The 20,520-nt window shown below is 38.4% G+C and overlaps 1 protein-coding gene across 2 annotated transcripts in view; it reads right to left on the reverse strand.

Moving 5' to 3' along the window:
- Nucleotides 1-20,520, reverse strand: part of LOC135219752 (mitochondrial proton/calcium exchanger protein-like) — a 164,095-nt gene that overhangs the window by 56,408 nt on the left and 87,167 nt on the right. For both annotated transcript variants that reach the window (XM_064256797.1, XM_064256796.1), the window contains exons 6-7: nucleotides 17,814-18,062; nucleotides 13,637-13,813 (exon numbers count right to left, since the gene is read on the reverse strand). In XM_064256797.1, coding sequence (XP_064112867.1) covers nucleotides 13,637-13,813; nucleotides 17,814-18,062 — 426 coding nt within the window. The remainder of the gene's footprint in view (nucleotides 1-13,636; nucleotides 13,814-17,813; nucleotides 18,063-20,520) is intronic.

Genomic DNA, 20,520 nt, shown 5'->3' on the forward strand with positions numbered 1-20,520 from the left:
CCTCCCCCTTATCTTTTTTCAACGCTTTCAAAACAATCTTTTTCGCCTTCCTCCTGAATCACCATAAGGCTGACTGGGATACGCCGTTGATTTTTGGTCTTCCAAACCAAAGCACCAATAACCTTTCCATTTCAATTATTAGACCACTACGCTGCTTAGTTATCACTGTCGGTTTCATAGGAGCAGATCTTTCACATGTTCAACGATGCGCTCTTTATCTTTGATAATGGTAGCAACGGTCGAACAGCTAAGGCCAAGCGAGCGGCCAATGTTTGTTGGCGTTTCTCCCTTCTCAGATCGCTTTATAATGTCCACTTTAATTTCCATGGTGATGGCCTTTCTTTTCTTCGATGCACTACCATCAGAAGAGTCCGCCTTGCGCTTGGGAGCCATAACAAAGAGCAAAAAGTTACAAAAACGATACAACACGAGGGAGAGAGAGGCAGTGTAAACAACCAAAATGGCGTATGGGCAAGGAATGAGCGTAGCGAAGCGACGCCGTCCTCTCCCCCACAAAGAGTATTTTTCCGCCGTGCTCCCGGAACTAGTTCGCGTTTGTTTACGTCGCTTACGACGCTAAACCGCGTAAGACGGAACGACGCAAAATATTATTTTTTATATTTTTATGGGGGCGCATTCGTAACCACGAAACATCGTAAGTTGAGACCCGCGTAACCCGAGGACTTACGATGTATGTAGTATGTATATATGTATGTATGTATGTATATATATATATATATATATAGTATATATATACACACACACACACACCACACACACACACACACACACATGTATAACTGAATCACAAAAGTTAGGAACGTGATAAATCCATAAATAAGACATGGTGCCACGAAAGAAAAATAAACGAAGGAGGATCTTCGAGACCTTATCGACGTCTCAACGCTCCTTTACTGAGCAGGAAACTGACATAAATGAGGCAAAAGACAATACAAGATGATTCGTATAACTGACAGATAGGGATTATAAAGAGATTAGTACCTAGAATCCGACACACCTGGAAGTTGAGAAACCTTCCCAAACAAGCATAAACAATGGGTGCAATTAAAGGTATCTGAGATGATTGTCTTAAACCTTTAATTGCACCCATTGTTTATGCTTGTTTGGGAAGGTTTCTCATCTTCCAGGTGTGTCAGATTCTAGGTACTAATCTCTTTATAATCCCTATCTGTCAGTTATACAAATCTTCTTGTGTTGTCTTTTGCCTCATTTATGTCAGTTTCTGCTCAGTAAAGGACGTTTAACGTCAAAAGGTCTCGCAGATCCTCCTTTGTTTATTTTTCCTTCGTGGCATATGTCTTTATATATACACATACATAATACACACACACACACACACACACACATAGTATATATATATATATATATATATATATATATATATATATATATATATATTATGTGTGTTCCCTGTATTCGCAGGGGATTTGTACCAGATCACCCCCACCCCCCCAATAGCTACAACCCGCTTAAATGCTGAAAACTGCTTATTTTGTTAGTTACGTAGAACTCAAGAAAAACCCAATAAAAATGTTTATAACTTTTTTTTTTTTAATACTTTTACCACAAAAACTGCTTTTTATGATAAAATTAATAAAAAACAGGAATTTGTGGATATTTCTCAAAGACAAATACCTCAAATACGCCAATTTCAGGAATGTACATTGCCTCAGACAAATGAGGAGACCTTGAAACCTTTTCTGCGCATGAAGCACATTGCTTTCCCTTTCATAGTCTACAGCAAGGAGAAAATGTACCACTCAAATAAGGATGGATTATGAAATTTAGGGACAAGCCCAAGCACTGGGACCTATAATGGTCATTCAGCGCCACTCAAATAAGTCAGCCATTGTGGACAGCAACTTTAATGTAATGAAGTATGTGGTGATAAAAACCACTCCAATTCTTTGTATCAGTATGATGCAGTCATTCATGATGGAGGGGCCCTTATTCATCCTCTCACTCCTCATGGAATTCACATCTTCCAGGATAATGGGTTAAACCAAATGCTCAAACTCATTCAAATGGAATTGTACAAAGCTTGCCGAGTGGATGTTGTTTGGGACTGTTACCAGAAACATTCAATCAAGGAACAAATTTGCAGTGACAGAGGTAAGGGGTGAAGGTTAAAAGTTTCTCCTAAGACCCTGATCTCTAAGAACTAAGGTGAGTTTTTACAGGACAGTAAGAACAAGACCAAGCTTTTTCTCTTTCTTACAGAAACTGTGATGCAAGGAGACAATGGCATGGAAAATGTTTACATAACTGATGTTGACAACTACACAGTGTGCCATATTGGCCCTGGGGAAGAAATGGATGGTGAATTCAAACAGGAAGAAGCTGACACCAGAATTGTAGTACAAATTCTCCACACACTGAAGTCTTATTGTATGAAGTCTTATTGTAAATATGTCAGATTCTGATGTTGTGGTAATCTTAATTGGCCACTATGGTCGATTCCATGGGATCAACGAAGACTACCGAATTCATGTCCATGAAAGTGGGAAAAAGAAAAGAATTCTAGATATTGGCTCAATGAAAAATGCAATGGGTCCTATCCGATAAGTTGCACTTCCTGCCACAATGACAGGCTGTGACACAACTTCTGCTTTCAAAGGAAGACCAAAGGCAATTTGTTGTAAGGCATGGAAAAGATCTTCACCAGAACTGACCAAAGTTTTCTGTGATCTTGTGCAACAGCCCGTGCAGACATTCAGTGAGGATCCAGCTATTTTCAAGGAACTCTAAAAATCATTTGATAAAATACATGTAGAAAAATCTGGACCTATCAATGACTGCCACATCATGTTTTGTAAAAGAATTCAAAATGTTGAGTACATTCCTCCAACTCAAAATGCCCTCCTGCAGCGCTGACCTCGAGCAGTGAGTCAGCAGTGTTTGGGATACGGCCCACAATCCAAATATGGAAGAAACTGACCCCTGTTTATATGGCTGGAAGACTTTTGATGGAGTATTCAGACCTGTATGGATGACAGTTCCCAAAGCGTCTCTTGTGCCGGGAACTTGTGAAGTGCACTTGCCATAAAGTTTGTTCTCGTGTTCATGCAAATGTGCATGCCAGTGGAGATTACAGCATGGTTGCCTTCATGGTAGAAATAAGTACTATAAGCAGCAAAATGCTTATAGACACCATGTTTGTTCTGTATTTGGTGTCTGCCTTAGAAAATTGGTAATTTTGTTTTTAGTTTAATCATGCATAAAGGAAAATTTTAATTATTTTTCATGATATGTAAATCAGTGTATCATTCCCAAGAATGTGTGTGTGTATTCGGTCTGCCAGAGAAAATTTATAATTTTTTCTATTATTTTTCATACATAAAGGAAAATTATAATTATTGTTCTTGATATATTATATTATGATCTGTTTTCTGTGTATAAATCTGTGTATCATTCCCAAGAACATGTCTACTGAAGGTTATTAAATTCTGTATAATAAATTTATATTTTGCATGTATATATAACAATCACAATTATATGCTTTTGAAGGTAAATTTTGTGTTTTATTGATTATGGGTGCCCCTGAGATCAAAATGACAAATTTGTAACTAATTTGTATTTTTCATAACAAACCTGAGGTCTTAACATTAGGATTTACTGGTGCCAAGCTGGAAACCGGTAGAATTAAAATTAAACTTGTGCAATCCAGGGACTATTGGCATATTCATGGGTCATGTATTACCCAGAATGCCCTCAGCGTCTTGTGACCCACCAGTTATACTTCTAACCCAGTTTAGACTTCTAGAGGGATGGTTCGAGGTGGGCCTTTAACTGTTAAGACCTCAAGTTTGTTAGTTATGAAAAATACAAATTAGTTACAAATTTGTAATTTGTTCACATACGAAACAAACCTTCGGTCTTAACAATAGGATAGACTTACTTATTGCAGGGAGGTAAGTCTCTATAACTGACTGGCAGTTTGCCACCTAAATCCATTTCCGAATATTAGTAGTATTCCAAGATGATGGACTATGAACCCTTAAACCAAAGATATAAGAGAATCTATTGGTTTCACTCACTGGGAGCTGGTACCATGCCATGGTTTATAAACTATGGGAAAATAGAGGACGACCTTCCATTCTCCTAAACCACTCTTGTCCCTTGTATCTGGATCTACCATCACCCCTCCCTTCCCTATTACCGAGAGGGGTGTGTTGCTACTGAAAAGTATACTATACTCTAAAATAACTTTACAGTATGGCTGACCACCTCACCTGCATCTAGTCCGTTCCAGCTTATGATGGCACTCTCCTTCATACTGCCCGTAGGTAAAGGAGTAGAAAGAAAGTAGTAAAGAAAAAAGACCAGTCATCCCATTCATTCTACTTTCATACCTTCATCTTAGACTAGACACAAACTGACCCACCAGGGGTACTGGATGAGCTATACCACTTGCTGGGCCGCCACCACATGACCCAAGGAAAAGGTAGCCAAGGATCTATGGGCAACGTCTTTTAAATAAAATGAAGTGAAAGTCGTTTGGCGTTTCGAAACACCAGCTTTCAGAATTCTCTCCACAGACATATTCTTCTTGAAAGCCAAAGAAGCACTCAAGCCTCTGATGTCATGAGCCCTAGCCCTCTCCTGGCTATCTAACCCCCTGTCTTCTGTCATGTAGAAATTCCTGATCGTTTCTCTTAGCCAAAACTATACTGTATTCCTGGACACTTCCTTTTTGTTCCGTCCTGTACTTACGAACAACCTCCTGCACCCAGGCCTGAGGTGCCTTGTCCTTCATAAGTACTCTCATTATCTGAGAACAGCAAGAGATCCGGGGAGGGTTGCTGAAGGGGAACACCCACTGTCAGATTGTTGTCCTTCACCCACCACAGCAAGTCTTTCCTCACTTCTGACAACAAGGGAATCTGCTCGTAAGGGTGATCTACTATTGGTGACCAAAACTCCTTCATCCTCATTGTAGAGATCGAAGGTGTAGCCTCCCTTGTGGTACTAGTTTCTCCAAGGAAGTTAGAACTCCCAGTACTACCTGCCACTGTTTTTCCAGAAAGGCATTCACCACTTGTTTGCATTTCTCTACTCTCTGGTCTGTCGGGAATGCTTTGGGTTTTATTGTGTCTATAACCATTCCCAGATACACCAGCCGTTGACTTGGATCCAACAGCAACTTCTCCTGATTTATCACAATACCTAAGCTGTGACAAAACTGTAGAAGGGTCGGCCTGTCCCTGAGTAATTTCTCTCTGGACTTTGCTATCGCCAGCCAATCGTCTAGATATCTTATTAGCCTGATCCCCTGAGCATGTGCCCATGCCAACACGAGAGTGAACACTCTTGTAAAAATTTGAGGAGACGTTGTCAATCCGAAACACAGAACTTTGAACTAGAAAACTTTCTCTGAAAGACTGAAGCGGAGAAATTTCCTGGAAGACTGATGGACTGGGATCTGAAAGTATGCATCCTTCAAGTCGATTGTCAGCATAAAGTCCTTGATCCTGACTGCTTGTAGAACCGTCTTTGGAGTTTCCATTTTGAATCTGGTTTTTCTTATAAACAGATTCAATGTTGACAGGTCTATTACTGTCCTCCAGTCCCCGTTGGCTTTGGATACAAGGAAAATCCTGCTGTAAAAACCCTTTGACGAAATGGATACTTGTTCCACAGCCCCTTTTTCCATCACCTTCTTCACTTCCTCTTGCAGAATAAAAGCCTTCTGAGGTTCTTGAGCATAAGCGAGGTGAGGCAATGGCTGTTCTGTCAGGGGTGGGGATACTTCGAACGGAATCAAATACCCAACCCTGAGAACATCCACCACCCACTGCTTTGCTCCCAGTTCCAGCCACACCTTCCAGTGATTTGCTAGGCAACCCCCCACTGGCGTGGCAGAGTGATGAGAGGCGCCCATCCTATCGCCTTGAGCCTCTCCCTCTTCCCCTACTCCCCCTTCCTCTGTTACTTTCATTTTGAAAGGGCTGATGAGCTAACTTCTTTGAGGAAGAGGGTCTTGTTGCTCTATTAGGGATGCTATGCCTCACTCGCTTCTTTCAAGGTATTTGCTGCTGCCTTACCTCCATAGGGTTAGCTATGGAGGTAAGGCCTAACTGCCTGCTGTACCAATCTATCATTAGTGTCCATCCTTCTTCTATCTATAGCCTCTTCTAGTATGGCTTCTGGCAATAGCAATTGCGACTCTAAGATATTCCCATACCTCATTGCTAGCAGGGAATCCAAATCAACAGAGTGGGTTAGCCTAGCCAAAGCTGCATCTCTCCTCATTAATAGGATATTTGCCCAAACATTGGCACTTAAAATTTGTCAAGATGCAATTGCTTTGGCACCTGATTGTAGTAATCTAATGAACATTGATTCATCCACTACTTTTCTCGTCACTTCTGAGGATGCAATCTTCACCACTGCTGTTGACCAAAGATCCAACCAAGAGGCAGTCTGAAAGACAGAAGAAGCTGTTGCTTCTAACATAGCAGCCTCTTGGCAAGTCATCGAAGGGCATTCCATTTTTACTTGATCTAAGGTTAATCCAGGTCTTAACCTTACCACATTTGGGTTAATTTGTCTAGATAGCAAAGGAACCGTTGATGTCATAACTGACTCCGTATGACTTGAACAAGGCAATTCATACAACACCTTGGTATCCTTTTTCACCCCAAACGCCATGTCAATCCCAGGAGGAAGCATACTGGCAGGTGTTTCCATTCTCTCCGAAAGGTTATTGAATTGACGAATCAAATCAATCACCTCTGCATACGAAGCCAGAAACTCTTGGTTTTCTCCTTGCTCTGGTCCTAGCGTACTGTGCTCAGGCACAGGAGACGCTTTCTCACTCCTATCCCCTGACAAACGTCCAGGTGCTTCGTGGCCGTCTGCCCCTATGGCCGCGGTCCCTTTGATCTCTGCCGACCGCCGACGGCTCGATCCCAAACAGTCAGCAGGAGAACGAGGCCACCTCACTTCTTCTCTGCTCGCGGATCTAGAGCGAGAATCTCGCCTATACCTCCAAGATGAAGGCTCTCTCAAAACCGAGTTCACTTCTTCTCCATGACAATTGATAGTCTTCAACGACCGTCGGAGAATTCAGCCTTGATCCTTCATCTAGGCGGACAACTCCTTCCACCAACGTATCAGATGAGGTTGCCAAATCACAATTCTTCATTCTTTTAATAGGAGCCTTTTCATCTTTTCTCCGTATTTTAAACGGTCTTGCAGGCAAAACCGGTATCTGTGCTCTATCATTTGCTGCACTTTTCGCCCCCTACGTTGATTTTGCCGAGATTGTAGTCTCCCTTAGATTCTTTGTCATCTCTACTGGCAACTCCGCGTCGGCCGCTACCCCAGCGACCGTCGACTCACTCGCTCGTTCAGACTCTTGTAAATGGCTTCATCCTCTAGCTTTGAGCTTACTAGCCACTGACTTCTTGCCTTTCTTGCTGACTGGGATGTGACAGTCCTGGCCCGAAGATGAAGAAGAATTCACTCTTCTCCTCTTGGACCGAGGATCAGTCACGAAATCCCGTATCCTCCAACGCTTGACTGGTACACACCGTGACGTCATCGAACTTAGCGATGACGCCCAGCTAGAGGAAGAAGACGACTTATCACGCCTTTTCTTTTTATCTTTCTTATTAATTTTCTTCTCTAGAACCTGTAATTTCTTCATTACAGTGTGTACTACCAAGTCAGAAAGCGTATTTGGGTCCAGAGGCAGCGAAGTAGACCGAGAAGCAATAGGCTGTGACGTCATCGCGTCTGCCATGTCGGTGTGTGACATTGTTTGTGACATCACCAATCTTGTAGGGAGAGACTGTGCGGCTGCTGGCATCCCTGCGTTTGCAGCAAAACTAACTCCCACGTTCTGCATCGCCGTAAACATTGAAGTTGTTGGTGTAGCCACGGCATTATTTCCCATAAAGGACAATCCAGGGGGATGAGGAATACGTATTCAGCGCTGCCAGACATTGCTAGAATCGTGACGCCATATAATGCGACAGCAAACCTTCCAAGGTTGGTACGCCTGGTAGGCCTAAAGCCCCCCACGTACCTTCCATCCTGTTCGCGTTGGGAGCCAGCACCTGGAACAAAGATGGCGATGCTCCCCCCCTCCCTGCTGGGAACAACGAAGCATAAATATTATAAATAAAATTACCCAAAACCCCTCCTGGAGTTTCCGATAATGAAACCGCTAGGAGAAACCGAAGGGGTATAGGACAAATCAAAGGCAGGTGGTGAAACATATGGAGCAGTCTGGTGTATCACCAATAGAAAAGCCGCCGGCAACGCTTGGTCATCCAAAGATGGCGTCGACTCACTTCTTTTGTACTGGCCTTTCTCATAAAAGTTCCTCCACTGCCACCGACCAACCACGACAAACAGAACAAGGATTAGTAATTGTACATACATTTTCTCTGCACCTACTAAACGTTGGATGAGGATCCGTCGACACCGAAGTTTGGAATCTTGAACACGGAAAACCACTGACTCCAGGGCATTTCCTTTGTCTTGTCTTCGAAACGGAAGAAGATCCCGATGGTGACGCAAAAAACTCCATCTCACCACTTACACACTCTTACAGCTCACACCCACACTGAGCACACTCAGAGAAAGAGAATTAATAAGAAAAATTAAAGTGAAATGGATAAAAACGGGCAAACTAAAACCGGCTTTAAACAGATAATTCAGTAAACACGTCCCATCTTAAAGGCGGTAGAAATATAACTGGTGGGTCACAAGACACCGAGGGCATTCTGGGTAATACATGACCCGTGACCTGGTAGATGCCAATAGTCCCTGGATCGCACAAGTTTAATTTTAATTCTGCCTGTTTCCAGCTTGGCGCTAGTAAATCCTAATGATAAGCGAAGGTTTGTTTCGTATATGAACAATTACTTTGTGTTAAGAAATGATAAACAATATTCTGGGTCATTTGAGCCAAAAATCAGCCTTCTAATGAAAAAACTAACCGAATTATGAAGGCTACCCCTTTGCTGAAAAAAGGGGGGCTCCCCTGGCATCCTAGATATGACCCCAGTGATCTCAAGAATCACTCTATATCAACAGCCAAACTTTTACATGCATGGTAAATCTCAACAATGTATTCACAGCTACTATACCTCTTTTTAATAATACATATACATTATTATTTCGGTATTAATCACTACAATTTTTTATTAATGTGCTAGTTCAACCAACTTGCTTAATCTTTCTTAGCACGACTGTAACTGAATGCTAAGGTGGTGAAATAGAAAAATATAAAGCATGACTAAAACAGGCTATTTACTATTTTGAACCGCCTTGGCAATTTGTGAAAATTTAATTTATATTCCTAACTTGATAGAATAAAAAAATTAACAAAATGTCAAACAGTATTGTATAATAAAATATCCTCTAGTTAGTTAAGGACAAGCAGCATATAAAATGTGCCTTGTGCCCTTCCATTCCTCTAACATGTAAAAAAAAAAATACTTGGGTAGTCAATAAATCATCTACATTAAAAAAAACCAGCTTCCAATACATATCAAATTCAAATGGCGTATAATGACAATGTTTATTTTCTGTAATACAGTGCCAATATAATAATAATATGTACATGTAATTGTTTACTGTAATTAGATATAGCAAGCAAAGCAACAGATATTTAGGTCATCATTATTATATAGTTGCATTACGTACTTTGACTTTTGCACATGATTTCTTTTATAACTGTGTAGAGTCAGATGCTCTAATCCGTTAATCAGTGAGCTACTGTATTTCACTGTTACTAGACCATTAATTAGCTACAATTTCCATTGCTTTATTCTTAGCTACCATTTCCATTGCTTTATTCTTAGCTACCATTTCCATTGCTTTATTCTTAGCTACCATTTTCCATTATGCTTTCTATTCCTTAAAGCTACCATTTGCCACTTGCTTTATTCTTAGCTAACCATTTCCATTGCTTTATTCTTAGCTACCATTTCCATTGCTTTATTCTGTTATAAAATACTCTAGTCATCGACATTTACACTAAATTTACTTCTAACAAATGCTACAGTAAAAATGAGCATTGCTGATAACTAGTTTATCTACAACAAAAATATAAAATAAAAGAAGATAAAATGCCAAATTTCAATTATCATATAAAAATTTCAGATAAACTTCTTCTGATAGCTGAGACATTATCACTAATTTCTGTTCAATGTAGTCATCAAAATTTTATTGCAGGAAGCACTAAACGTGTTCTATCCTGTCTACATATTATACATCTACACTCATCCTAAAATGACATGTTTTTAATAAATTTGTATTTTTCAAAGCTAACAAATCTGATGTCTTAACAATAGGATAATCTTCTTGTGTCAGCTGGAAACCGGTTAAAAACAATCTGAGATTGTTTTAAAGCAAGGAGTCTGTGGCATCCGGCAACTCATGCATATAAGAGGTGGAAGCTGGTCACCGACCAGAGATAGAACATCGTGACGTCTCAGTCTTTCTCCCAACCCAGGAAAAGAGAGGGACAGCTAAAGGTGGGCACTTAACGTTATAACCTTAGGTTCGTTAGCTATGAAAAATACAAATTGATTAAAAATTTGTCACTTGTTCATATGCGGAACAAACCTTCAATCTTAACGGTAAGATAGACTTATACTTGGAGGGAGGTACAAGTACCCTAAACCGGCTGGGAGTTTAACCCATCTGACTACTCTTCCTAGAAGTATGAGTTCTAAAGTGGGAGGGGGGGGCGCCCAAGCCTGTGAGGGAATAGACAATTGGATATCTAAAAACTCAGCCGTCTGGGTTGAAACACAATGATATATGACCAGATTTATTGTATTCCAGGAACAAAAGAAAACTGCCTGTTCAAGCAACAAACCATGCAAGCCACAGAGGTTTGTCACCACTCCTCACTCCCCTTGCTAGAGAGCATATGATGTGTCTATATTCTTCGACCTGCCCGTAGGAAGGAAAGAAAAAGAAAGAGGCCAGCCAACTCACTCATTCTCTCTTCAACACAATCATTTTAGGTAAGATACAAACTACCCTGCTAGAGGCACTGGGTGAATTACACAACCTTTTGGGCAGCCACCACCGGACCCAAGGAAAAAGTGTCAACCGACCTGTGGGCAACGTCTTTTAGATAAAAGGAAGTGAACGTGGACTGACATAGCCAAGAACCAGCACTCAAAATTCTATGAACAAACAAGTTTTTCTTAAATGCCAGAGGAACTATCTCTGTCATATGCTCTAGCCTACACAGAGTCAGTGACAATCAGTATGCGAGAAGTAAGTCTGTTAAATCGTCTCACATAACCAGAATGAAATTGTGTTCTTGGACACTTCCCTTCTTGATCTGCCTGTGCTAACAAAAGGTCAATGGCACCTAGGCCTTAGGTGACGAGTCCTCTTTAGATAGCATCGCAGTGCTCTGATAGGGCAAGGCAAGAGCTATTGTGGATTGTTGTCCACAAAGTCATTCAGTGAGGGAATGGAAAACAAGGCAAATCTATCATTATGCACCAAGGGATTCTGGGTCTTGAGCATGAGCCAATGTCGAGACTAGGGCAAGACCCTTGAGAACACCCGAGGGGCAGTAGTCAATCCGAAACAAAGGACCTGGAAGACTTGTTCTCCCAGACTGAAGCGAAAGAACTACTTAGACAAAAGGGTGGATTGGAATCTGAAAGTAAGCACCCTTCAAGTCGACTGACAGCAAGAAGTCGTCTCTTATCGCTGCCAAAACTGTCCGGGGCATCTCCATCCTGAGCCTTGTCTTCCTTATAAAGTGATTCAGTATGGAAATGTCAATCACTGGTCTCCAGTTGCCTGTAGCCTTCGGAACCAGGAAAAATCTGACTATAAAACCACAGTGAAGAACAATGCCTTTCTTCCCCTGCACCCTTGTCCAGCATCTTCAACACTTCCTCCCGAAGAGCCAAGCACTTCGGTGCGCCGTGAGCATAGGTCAGATTGAGAAGGGGTCTGTCCAAAAGAGGGGGAGAGACGTCAAAGGGTAGTAGATACCCCACCCGAAATACATCTACTACCCACTTCTCCGCTCCCTGCAACTGCCATTTGGCCCAGTGGGCCGCCAGGCATCCCCCCTACCCATGGCAACGGAGAGGGCGAAGTGCCCACTCTACTGACAACCCCCTCTGCCCCTTCCTTTAAAGTCCCTCCCAGCAAGTAGGAGAACAAGAGAGTAAAAGGTTCAAGTATATAGGAGTAGTAATAGAGCAGAAGGAGAATAGATTTTCCCTTAATCAGTGGCAGTATATAAATTCTATAAGAGAACCAGAGGCTAGAAGATACACGGGTAATAGTGCTAGAACAAAATGAGTTAACCGAGTATAGATCAGTGGTAGGGCAGCTGAATTGAGTATCACTACATACCATGCCAGAAATATCATATGATGTTAGTGAATTAAGTAAAGCATTTAAAAAAGGAACAACTCAGGATATGAAGAAGCTTATTAAAATTGTGAGAAAAACTAAGAGCACGATGGGCGAAGTTACAATAAGTGAAATGGAAGAAGAAAAGATTTATTGGGAAGCCTATGCAGACGCTTCATTTGGAAACATAGAAGATGGCCGTATATACTCACCTGGGTTATATTATTTCCTTGACAGATGGGAAGAGAAGTCCCATATGGTGGAAGTCTAGGAAATCTAGGAGTGGCAAAATCCACCACTGAGGCCGAAGCCCTGAGCGTTGGGGAAGCTATTGAAGGATTGATATATTTCAAGCATTTGTGAGAAGAGGTAGTCGGAGGGAAAAATTTAGAAGCTTTGGTTAAAACATAGTAAAACACTAATGACCGCCATCAAATCGAGCCCTAGCGTAAGTAGCAAGAGATTAAAAATAGATATTGCAGCAATAAGGGAAACCATAGAATCTGGGGAAATAAAGGAGGTGAGATGGATAAAAGGAAAGGAGCAAGTGGCTGATGTATCAACTAAAGCAGGAGTTTCAGGGGAAAGTATTGGAAATTATATAGAGGGTAAAGAGTTGGAGGATGAAGGAAATTAAAGGGGACTAGGTTAGGAAACAGTTGGAGGGGAGGGAGAAAGAGATAAGTGTGATTATATAGTGTATAATTGATATTGGTATCTGATGCATTGTTGAAATATGGTGAGTGTCTTATATATGGACACCATATGGTTGATTCTAGGTCTGTTGATGTATTTAAGTTGTGTTGTGACGTCATAGGCTGTGATGTCATAGACAAGATGGTGGCGGCATTGGTGGGATGTAAACAATAACATGGTGCAGTAGAAGACACGTGCGGGTGGTGTTTGGTTGGTAGGGGAAAGATCTCTGTCTGGTAGGAGTTTTTGGGTCTTAAGTCTTGTCGTGTTGTTGATCTAAGGTGATTTCTGGAGTATACTTGAGTTGGAGAATGCGTACAGGTGGGTAGATTATTCATTTGTGTAAAGAAAGTTAGGCTAGGCTAAAATTCAGATAGATTCCACGCATTCCTTGCTTTACAATCTTTGATTGTTTTTAACCAGTTTCCCAGCTGGCAGAAGAAAATGATACTGCTAAGACCGAAGGTTTGCCCTGCTTATGAACAAATTTTGAAGAAGTTAATTTTCTTTGCCTTCCTGATATTTTCAATAAAGATACAGTATTAAAAAACTATGAACTTACTACTTCTGCCTTTTTCTTAACTAGTTGCTCTTGTTTCCTCTTATCCTCAAGCACGCGTTCAAGTTCTTTCTTGTCTTCTGCAATCTTCCGCTCTTCTGCTTTAATGATTTCCAGTCTTGTCAGATTGTCAATCTTGCCTTCACGTTTCCCAATAGCCGCCTTTGTTCTTGTGGCAACCTGTAATAACCAAAAGAAGAGACAACATTAGGTTATTGACCATAAACTGGCAGCTATCAAATTTCTCACAGGTGCTACTATTTCAAAAATAGGCTGCAAAAGCCCTCTGTATGGAAACTGTATCTGCTAACATTAACATTAAAACAAAGCTCCTGAATATTATAGAATTATCTTTGTTTTCTATAATAAAGGATTTTGTGTATGACAAGCTATGTTACATACAAGTTATGTTAATTTAGTTTTTTCTATACTCCTGGATTAACGGTTACCAGGGTGGAATTCTCCCAGTGTTTTTGAGATGGTTTAGTAACTCATACACTCGGCAGCGTGGCTCCGGCTTGACATGGCCAGTAGCTTCAGTATTCAGCTTGACTTGATTAAGGGTGGGTGTGTAGTCTCCGTTAGTTTTTGCTCCCTGGCCCATTTCGTGTGAATTTCTCCCACAGTTACCATTTACATGTGTTGTTTTGTATTTTTTATAATTTGTGAACCCTTATTCAAATATTTTTTTCCTTTTTCAGCTGTTTTCAGATAAGATAAATTGAATATAAGTGACACATGGCAAAAAAAAAAAAATATATATATATATATATACAGATGATGAACTTGAGAAACTATTTTTTTTTTTGCTAATTAATTAGGAAGCTTTTTGAAAAAATTCCCTTTTTTGTTTTTTTGTTCTTTTTGTCAGGGTTTTGTAAGGTACTTCTTAAACTGCAATTTTAATTTAAAATAGCATTAATGAAAGGTGAAGTTATATTTTCATTGTGTATTTTCAAAATAGATGTTTTTTGTTCATAAGTACTTTTTTTTTTTAATTTGGGTAAAATTCTTCCAGGTTAACGTTCCACGTTAGCAAAACAGAGGGTAACCATTCTAGGGTAATAGTAACACCCATGATGCACTTTCCTCAGTGAAACAACATACCCTTTAAAGTATCAGGGCTATGTCAGTTGCCTCATACCATCATTATAACTTTTCTGACCCTTAACCCATAACAAAAGATTTACCATACTCTAAAAGAACTGACATTATTCCCAATTGGGAACATCAATAAAATACAAAGGCCTCCCACTTTAAAGCAACTCTAGCCATATAAAAAAATAATTTAAATTTAAATTAAATTCTAAACCAAAACTGGGAGAAACAGTTTAATTCAAATAGTGGTAAACTATAAGTTAGAAAAATCTAAACTAGAAATATTCACAAGCAGTTATATCTATAATACATAAACATAGTTTATAATTAATCTTAGCCATAATTCGGAACACAAACACTAAATTACAAGTGCATCCTTCCGCTAACACTATTCAAGGTGTTTATAACATTTTAATAGTATCCTGAAAAGGTTCCAAAAATCTGAAATGGAATTTCACAGCAACTACTCATATTTTCAAAATTTAGAATCCTAGTTATGAACATAATTATTTTCGTTTATCACACAAACAAAATATGAACTTCTCACCCAAGATAAACAGATGAACTTTATACCCTATTATGCAATAAAATGAATCTGTTAAACATTAACAAGTAAGTGACTATACTCCATTAACCCTCTTACGCCTAAGCCCTAAAAACCAAAACGTTTCCCGTATGCTGAGGCAGGTTTGGAGTGAGCGCGGAAGCGGAAAAAATAATTTTTTCAAAAAATTACAGCGCGCTTAGTTTTCAATATTAAGAGTTCATTTTTGGCTCCTTTTTTGTCATTGCCTGAAGTTTAGTATGCAATCATCAGAAATAAGAAAAAAAATATAATTATCATATATAAATAATGTGATATATGGCAGCGAAAAAAAAAATTCATACATAATTATTCAAATGGAGCTGTGCAAAAACGGTTAAAGCTAACGAGTTACTTTTTTTTCGTTGTACTGTACACTAAATTGCGATCATTTTGATATATAACACATTGTAAAACTATCAAAGCAACACAGAAAAAATATCACAAAATGATGCATGAATTCGTAATGCCCGGACATAAAAATTTTTTTTGTTTAAATTCACCATAAATCTAAATATTGTTCTAGAGACTTCCAATTTGTTTCAAAATGAAGACAAATGATTGAATATTACGATACTGTAAAAGTTTTAGCTTAGAATTGCAGTTTTCGACCATTTTGGACGAGTTAAAGTTGACCGAATGTCGAAATTTATATATATTTTTTTTATATGCAAATATTGCAAAAATGAGAAAAGCTACAACCTTCAAATATATTTGTTTGTATTCTTCATGAATTTGGGCACATTTTCATATATGAAACTCTATAAAACACCTAGTATGAAAAGGAGCAAATATTAGGAGAATGCGATGTACGCATTTCGGAGATTTGCAGCCGCAAATCGGCGAGCGGAGGGAAAGAAAGTTTTTTTTTTTTTTAATTCACCATAAATCTAAATATTGTGCTGGACACTTCAAATGTTTCAAAATGAAGATAAATGACTGTATATTACTAAATTGTAAGAGTTTTAGCTTACAATTGCGTTTTTCGACTATTTCGGTAGAGTCAAAGTTGACCAAACGTGGTTTTTTTTCTATTTATCGTGATTTATATGCAAATATTTCAAAAAAAAAGAAAAGCTACAACCTTCAATCATTTTTTGTTGTATTCTACATGAAATTGCGCACATTTTCATATATAAAACTTTATGTAACAGCTAATTTTAAATGGTGCAAACATTTCGACAATCGCACAAAAAAATTTCTTAATTTTTTTTGGAAGAGTTACCGCGCAGACGTAAGGAAATTTTTTTTTTTCATAAATTCACCATAAATCGAAATATTGTGCTAGAGACTTCCAATTTGTTGCAAAATGAAGATAAATGATTGAATATTACTAGAATATAAGAGTTTTAAGCTTACCAAATTGCATTTTTCTACCATTTCGGTAGAGTCAAAGTTGAACTCAAGGTTGGTTTGAAATTTTTGACCTTAATTCAGTTATTTCTGAATTGAAAAATCTTTCAAAACTGATAAAAAGCTACTAAACATGGGCGGTTGCTTTAAGAGTTGTATTCTACCAGTGAAATTGCCGCAACATTCCATACATAAAACTTTATGTAATGGCAAATTTAAAATGGTGCAAACATTATGACAATCGCACGAAAAAAATTTATCGGAAGAGTTACCGCGCGGACGTAAGGAAAAAGTTTTTTCATAAATTCACCATAAATTGAAATATTGGACGTCCAATTTGTTGCAAAATGAAGGCAAATGATTGAATATTACTAGAATATAAGAATTTTAGCTTACAATTACGTTTTTCAACCATTTCAGTAGTCAAAGTTGACCGAAGGTTGAAATTTTGGCACTTATCGTTATTTATATGAAAATATTTCAAAACAGATAAAACGGTGCAAAAATTATGTCAAAGTGACGAAATAATTTTTGAGATGTGTCATTGATACTTTTTAGTGCAATAAGAAAGAAATTTGCGCTTGTGCGCCTGCGTAACGATTGTAAACAAAACAACGCCTTGATCCGTGAACTCCCAGCATCTCCTAAGGCGCGTGATTCAAAAGTTTTCGGCTGGTAGGCCTATAAGTATTTTTCCGCGAATTTAAAAAGAAACTTTCTTCAGTCGACGTATAATACGTCCAATCGGCATACGGGAGACATTTTGACTCGACGTTTAATACATCCAATCGGCGTAAGAGGGTTAATAATAACAGTTAATCATGTGCCTGAACATGATGCAATTATCCTAAGATTTAAAATGATACAGAATCACATACGATTTGGCCGACAGCAAATGGACGTGTAAAAGCAAATTCTAAAAACTATCTGTACTTGGAATATTCCCTCTCAAGTATTCTACTAGTAATATCCATGTACATTACAGTATTTTAAGATTTATGTATGCTGACGTCACACACTTCACAAATGATTTTGTTAACTTGCAAAATAATAATCTAAAAGTTGTATATTACACTTATTGAATTCCCTTTTGTTATAATGTTAAAAGGGTATTTCATATACTGCATCATTAATTTTAAGTTTTACCTCTTCTGATAAAGTTGAGATGGTAGCAGCAAGGGTATCAGATGGCCTCACATTCTCTGGCAAGTAGAGAGTACGGGAGAGGAGAAGCAATGATGGAGGAACCTTTTCATTCAAACTCAAATCTAGCCACTGATTGAGCTGTGACTGAAGACGTTCTTTGGACAAACCATATGCTCTCATCCCTCGTGCACGACATGCCTGCTGTAGCTCCCAAACTGCCATGGAATCAATGCCTTCAACCTGAATAATCTATAAAAAAGAATGAATTCTTTACATGCTACTTTCATGAGGTATGTAATTAGTTTATCAGTGTTTTTCAATAAACGAGTAGTACTCACTACACAAGCACAGCATTTCGGCTCTAACCTAAATTTTACCTACTTTTCCAGTAAACCCAAGTAATGCACACTAAAGCAAACATTCATAAGAATAAACCGTAGCAACACGAATACAAAATATAGGCCAAGGCCAAGTGCTGGGTTCTGTGAGATTACTCAGCACTAAAAATAATGGAAGACAATATGAATGGATGTATAATAAAAAGAATGAAAGGGGTTGCAGCTTGGGCCCTGCAAAGCACACCCAAGTAATTCCTACAGTGCACTGCAAAAGGTAAAATGACAGTACTACCCACCTAAGGAGAAGAAATAAACTAATCACTCAATAAAGCCTCCATCCCACAGAAATAGATACTACTTTCAGTGCACCAAGACGGAAGTTCTTTGTAGTATCCATTCCAGTTACAGGTATAGCACTTACAGCATTTGACTTCTCTCTTTTGTAATCTTATTTTATAACAGTTGTTCTTGTTTTTCTAGAAAAAATTAATCAAATAAACATATGCAGGCCTCCTAGCAACACTTGAAAAAAAAGTAGGAGCCTGAGCACACACACACACACACACAAATTTACAATCTTAAGGTAGGAGTGCCACATGGATATAGTGTGACACAGTTGAGCTCGGACCTCGATGTTAATTTATTCCAGAATAATCAACAAGATGCTATTTTGTCGAGGTCTGAATGAATTTCTCCCATAAAAAATATCTGAAAATGGATTAATCTATTCTTGACAACCAGTTATTACCCTAACCTTGCCTTTTTATACAAAACAATACCTGTAAACTCATAAATTACAATTAAATAAGTTCATTGAAAAATAACATACCATTCAACGTACTTTTTTCATTTTTAAATATATACCGTAGTAAAATAACCACCCTATGTTATAAAAGCTGCCTTAATTTGTATCATATTTATGTACAAAAATAAAAATACGCTATACGTAATATATTTACATACACATTTTAAACATAAAAGCATGAACATTTATAAATCGACACATCGATCACTAAATATGCACTCTCTTTAACTCTATATTTTCGGAAGAGCGGCAGGCGGCGGCTTGCAAGAACGAACATGAAAAAACGTTGTACAGTAGAGCCTCGGATCTCGATGATAATTCGTTCCAAAAGGAGCGTCGAAATTCGATTATTTCGAGATCTGAATAAAGTTTTCCCATAAGAAATAACTGAAAATGGATTAATCTGCTCTTGACCACCAGTTATTACCCTACCTTTGCCTTTTTATACAATACATTACATGTAAAATACAGCTAACTAAGTTCAGTGTTAAATAAATATCATATTAAACTTTTATGTATACTTTTATAAATGTATAATATACTGTATAAAAGAAAACTGGTCTATGTCCATCTGATTGTTGACCGAACGCCATAGGCTACCTAGGTAACTATGCAAGTAGGCTGCAGTGTAGTGGGTAAGCACAAAACGTGTTGCTAACATAATAAAACATTGAAAAACATGTCTAATTATTACAGTGAATTAATAAACTATTAAAATTACACCCAATTTATATTTGTTATCAAGAATTTACGAAAAATTGCCTACATTAAGTTGGCAGGATGTGGCATTCAAGGATGTACCATAGCGCAGCCCTGGTGGCTTATAGCAGGACTATGGTAGTAAAGAAACCATATCGTCGATATAAACCTATAAACGTTTACGTTCAGTATTACAGTCGACTGTAATACTGTATACAAAATCACTTTAAAACTATCTTTTAGTTAAATGTTATGATATGACAGTTTTGTTTCCATAAAATATCCTTATAAAACAGGAGCGTCTTCTACGACGGGTTGGTTTCAAGGTTATTGGACTAAGAAAAATAATTATGGTACATGGTAAATATATACACGTATAAGTAAAAGAATCTTCTTAATTTCTATAATTACTATACCATTACGTTACGTACCAGCATCTCTTGAGTTTAATATCAGGCTAACCTCTTTACGAGGACTCTTACAAACTAAGCATACAGATTGCGTTCATTACCGCGCACACGTTACATATGTAAACTGGTGTCATTACCAAATCTCGTATGTAAACATTGACGTATTTTTATAGTAGAGACAAAAGAATAATCATTATTTCTATAACTACTACGTATACCATAGCGGCTTCTCTGATTTAAACTAAGGCTAACCTCTTCTTCACCAGCAAGCTTAACAAAGCCTAAAGATTGCGTTCGCTACCGAACCACACACACGTTACGTGGTTTCACTACCAAATCTCACGTAAACATTGACGTATTTTTACAGTAGACATAAAAGAAGTCATAATTTCTTTAACTAATACGTATACCATAGCGGCTTCTCTGAATTTTAAACTATGACTAACCTCTTCTTT

The sequence above is a fragment of the Macrobrachium nipponense genome, chromosome 1, assembly GCF_015104395.2.
Source record: "Macrobrachium nipponense isolate FS-2020 chromosome 1, ASM1510439v2, whole genome shotgun sequence".
Taxonomy (NCBI): Eukaryota; Metazoa; Arthropoda; class Malacostraca; order Decapoda; family Palaemonidae; genus Macrobrachium; species Macrobrachium nipponense.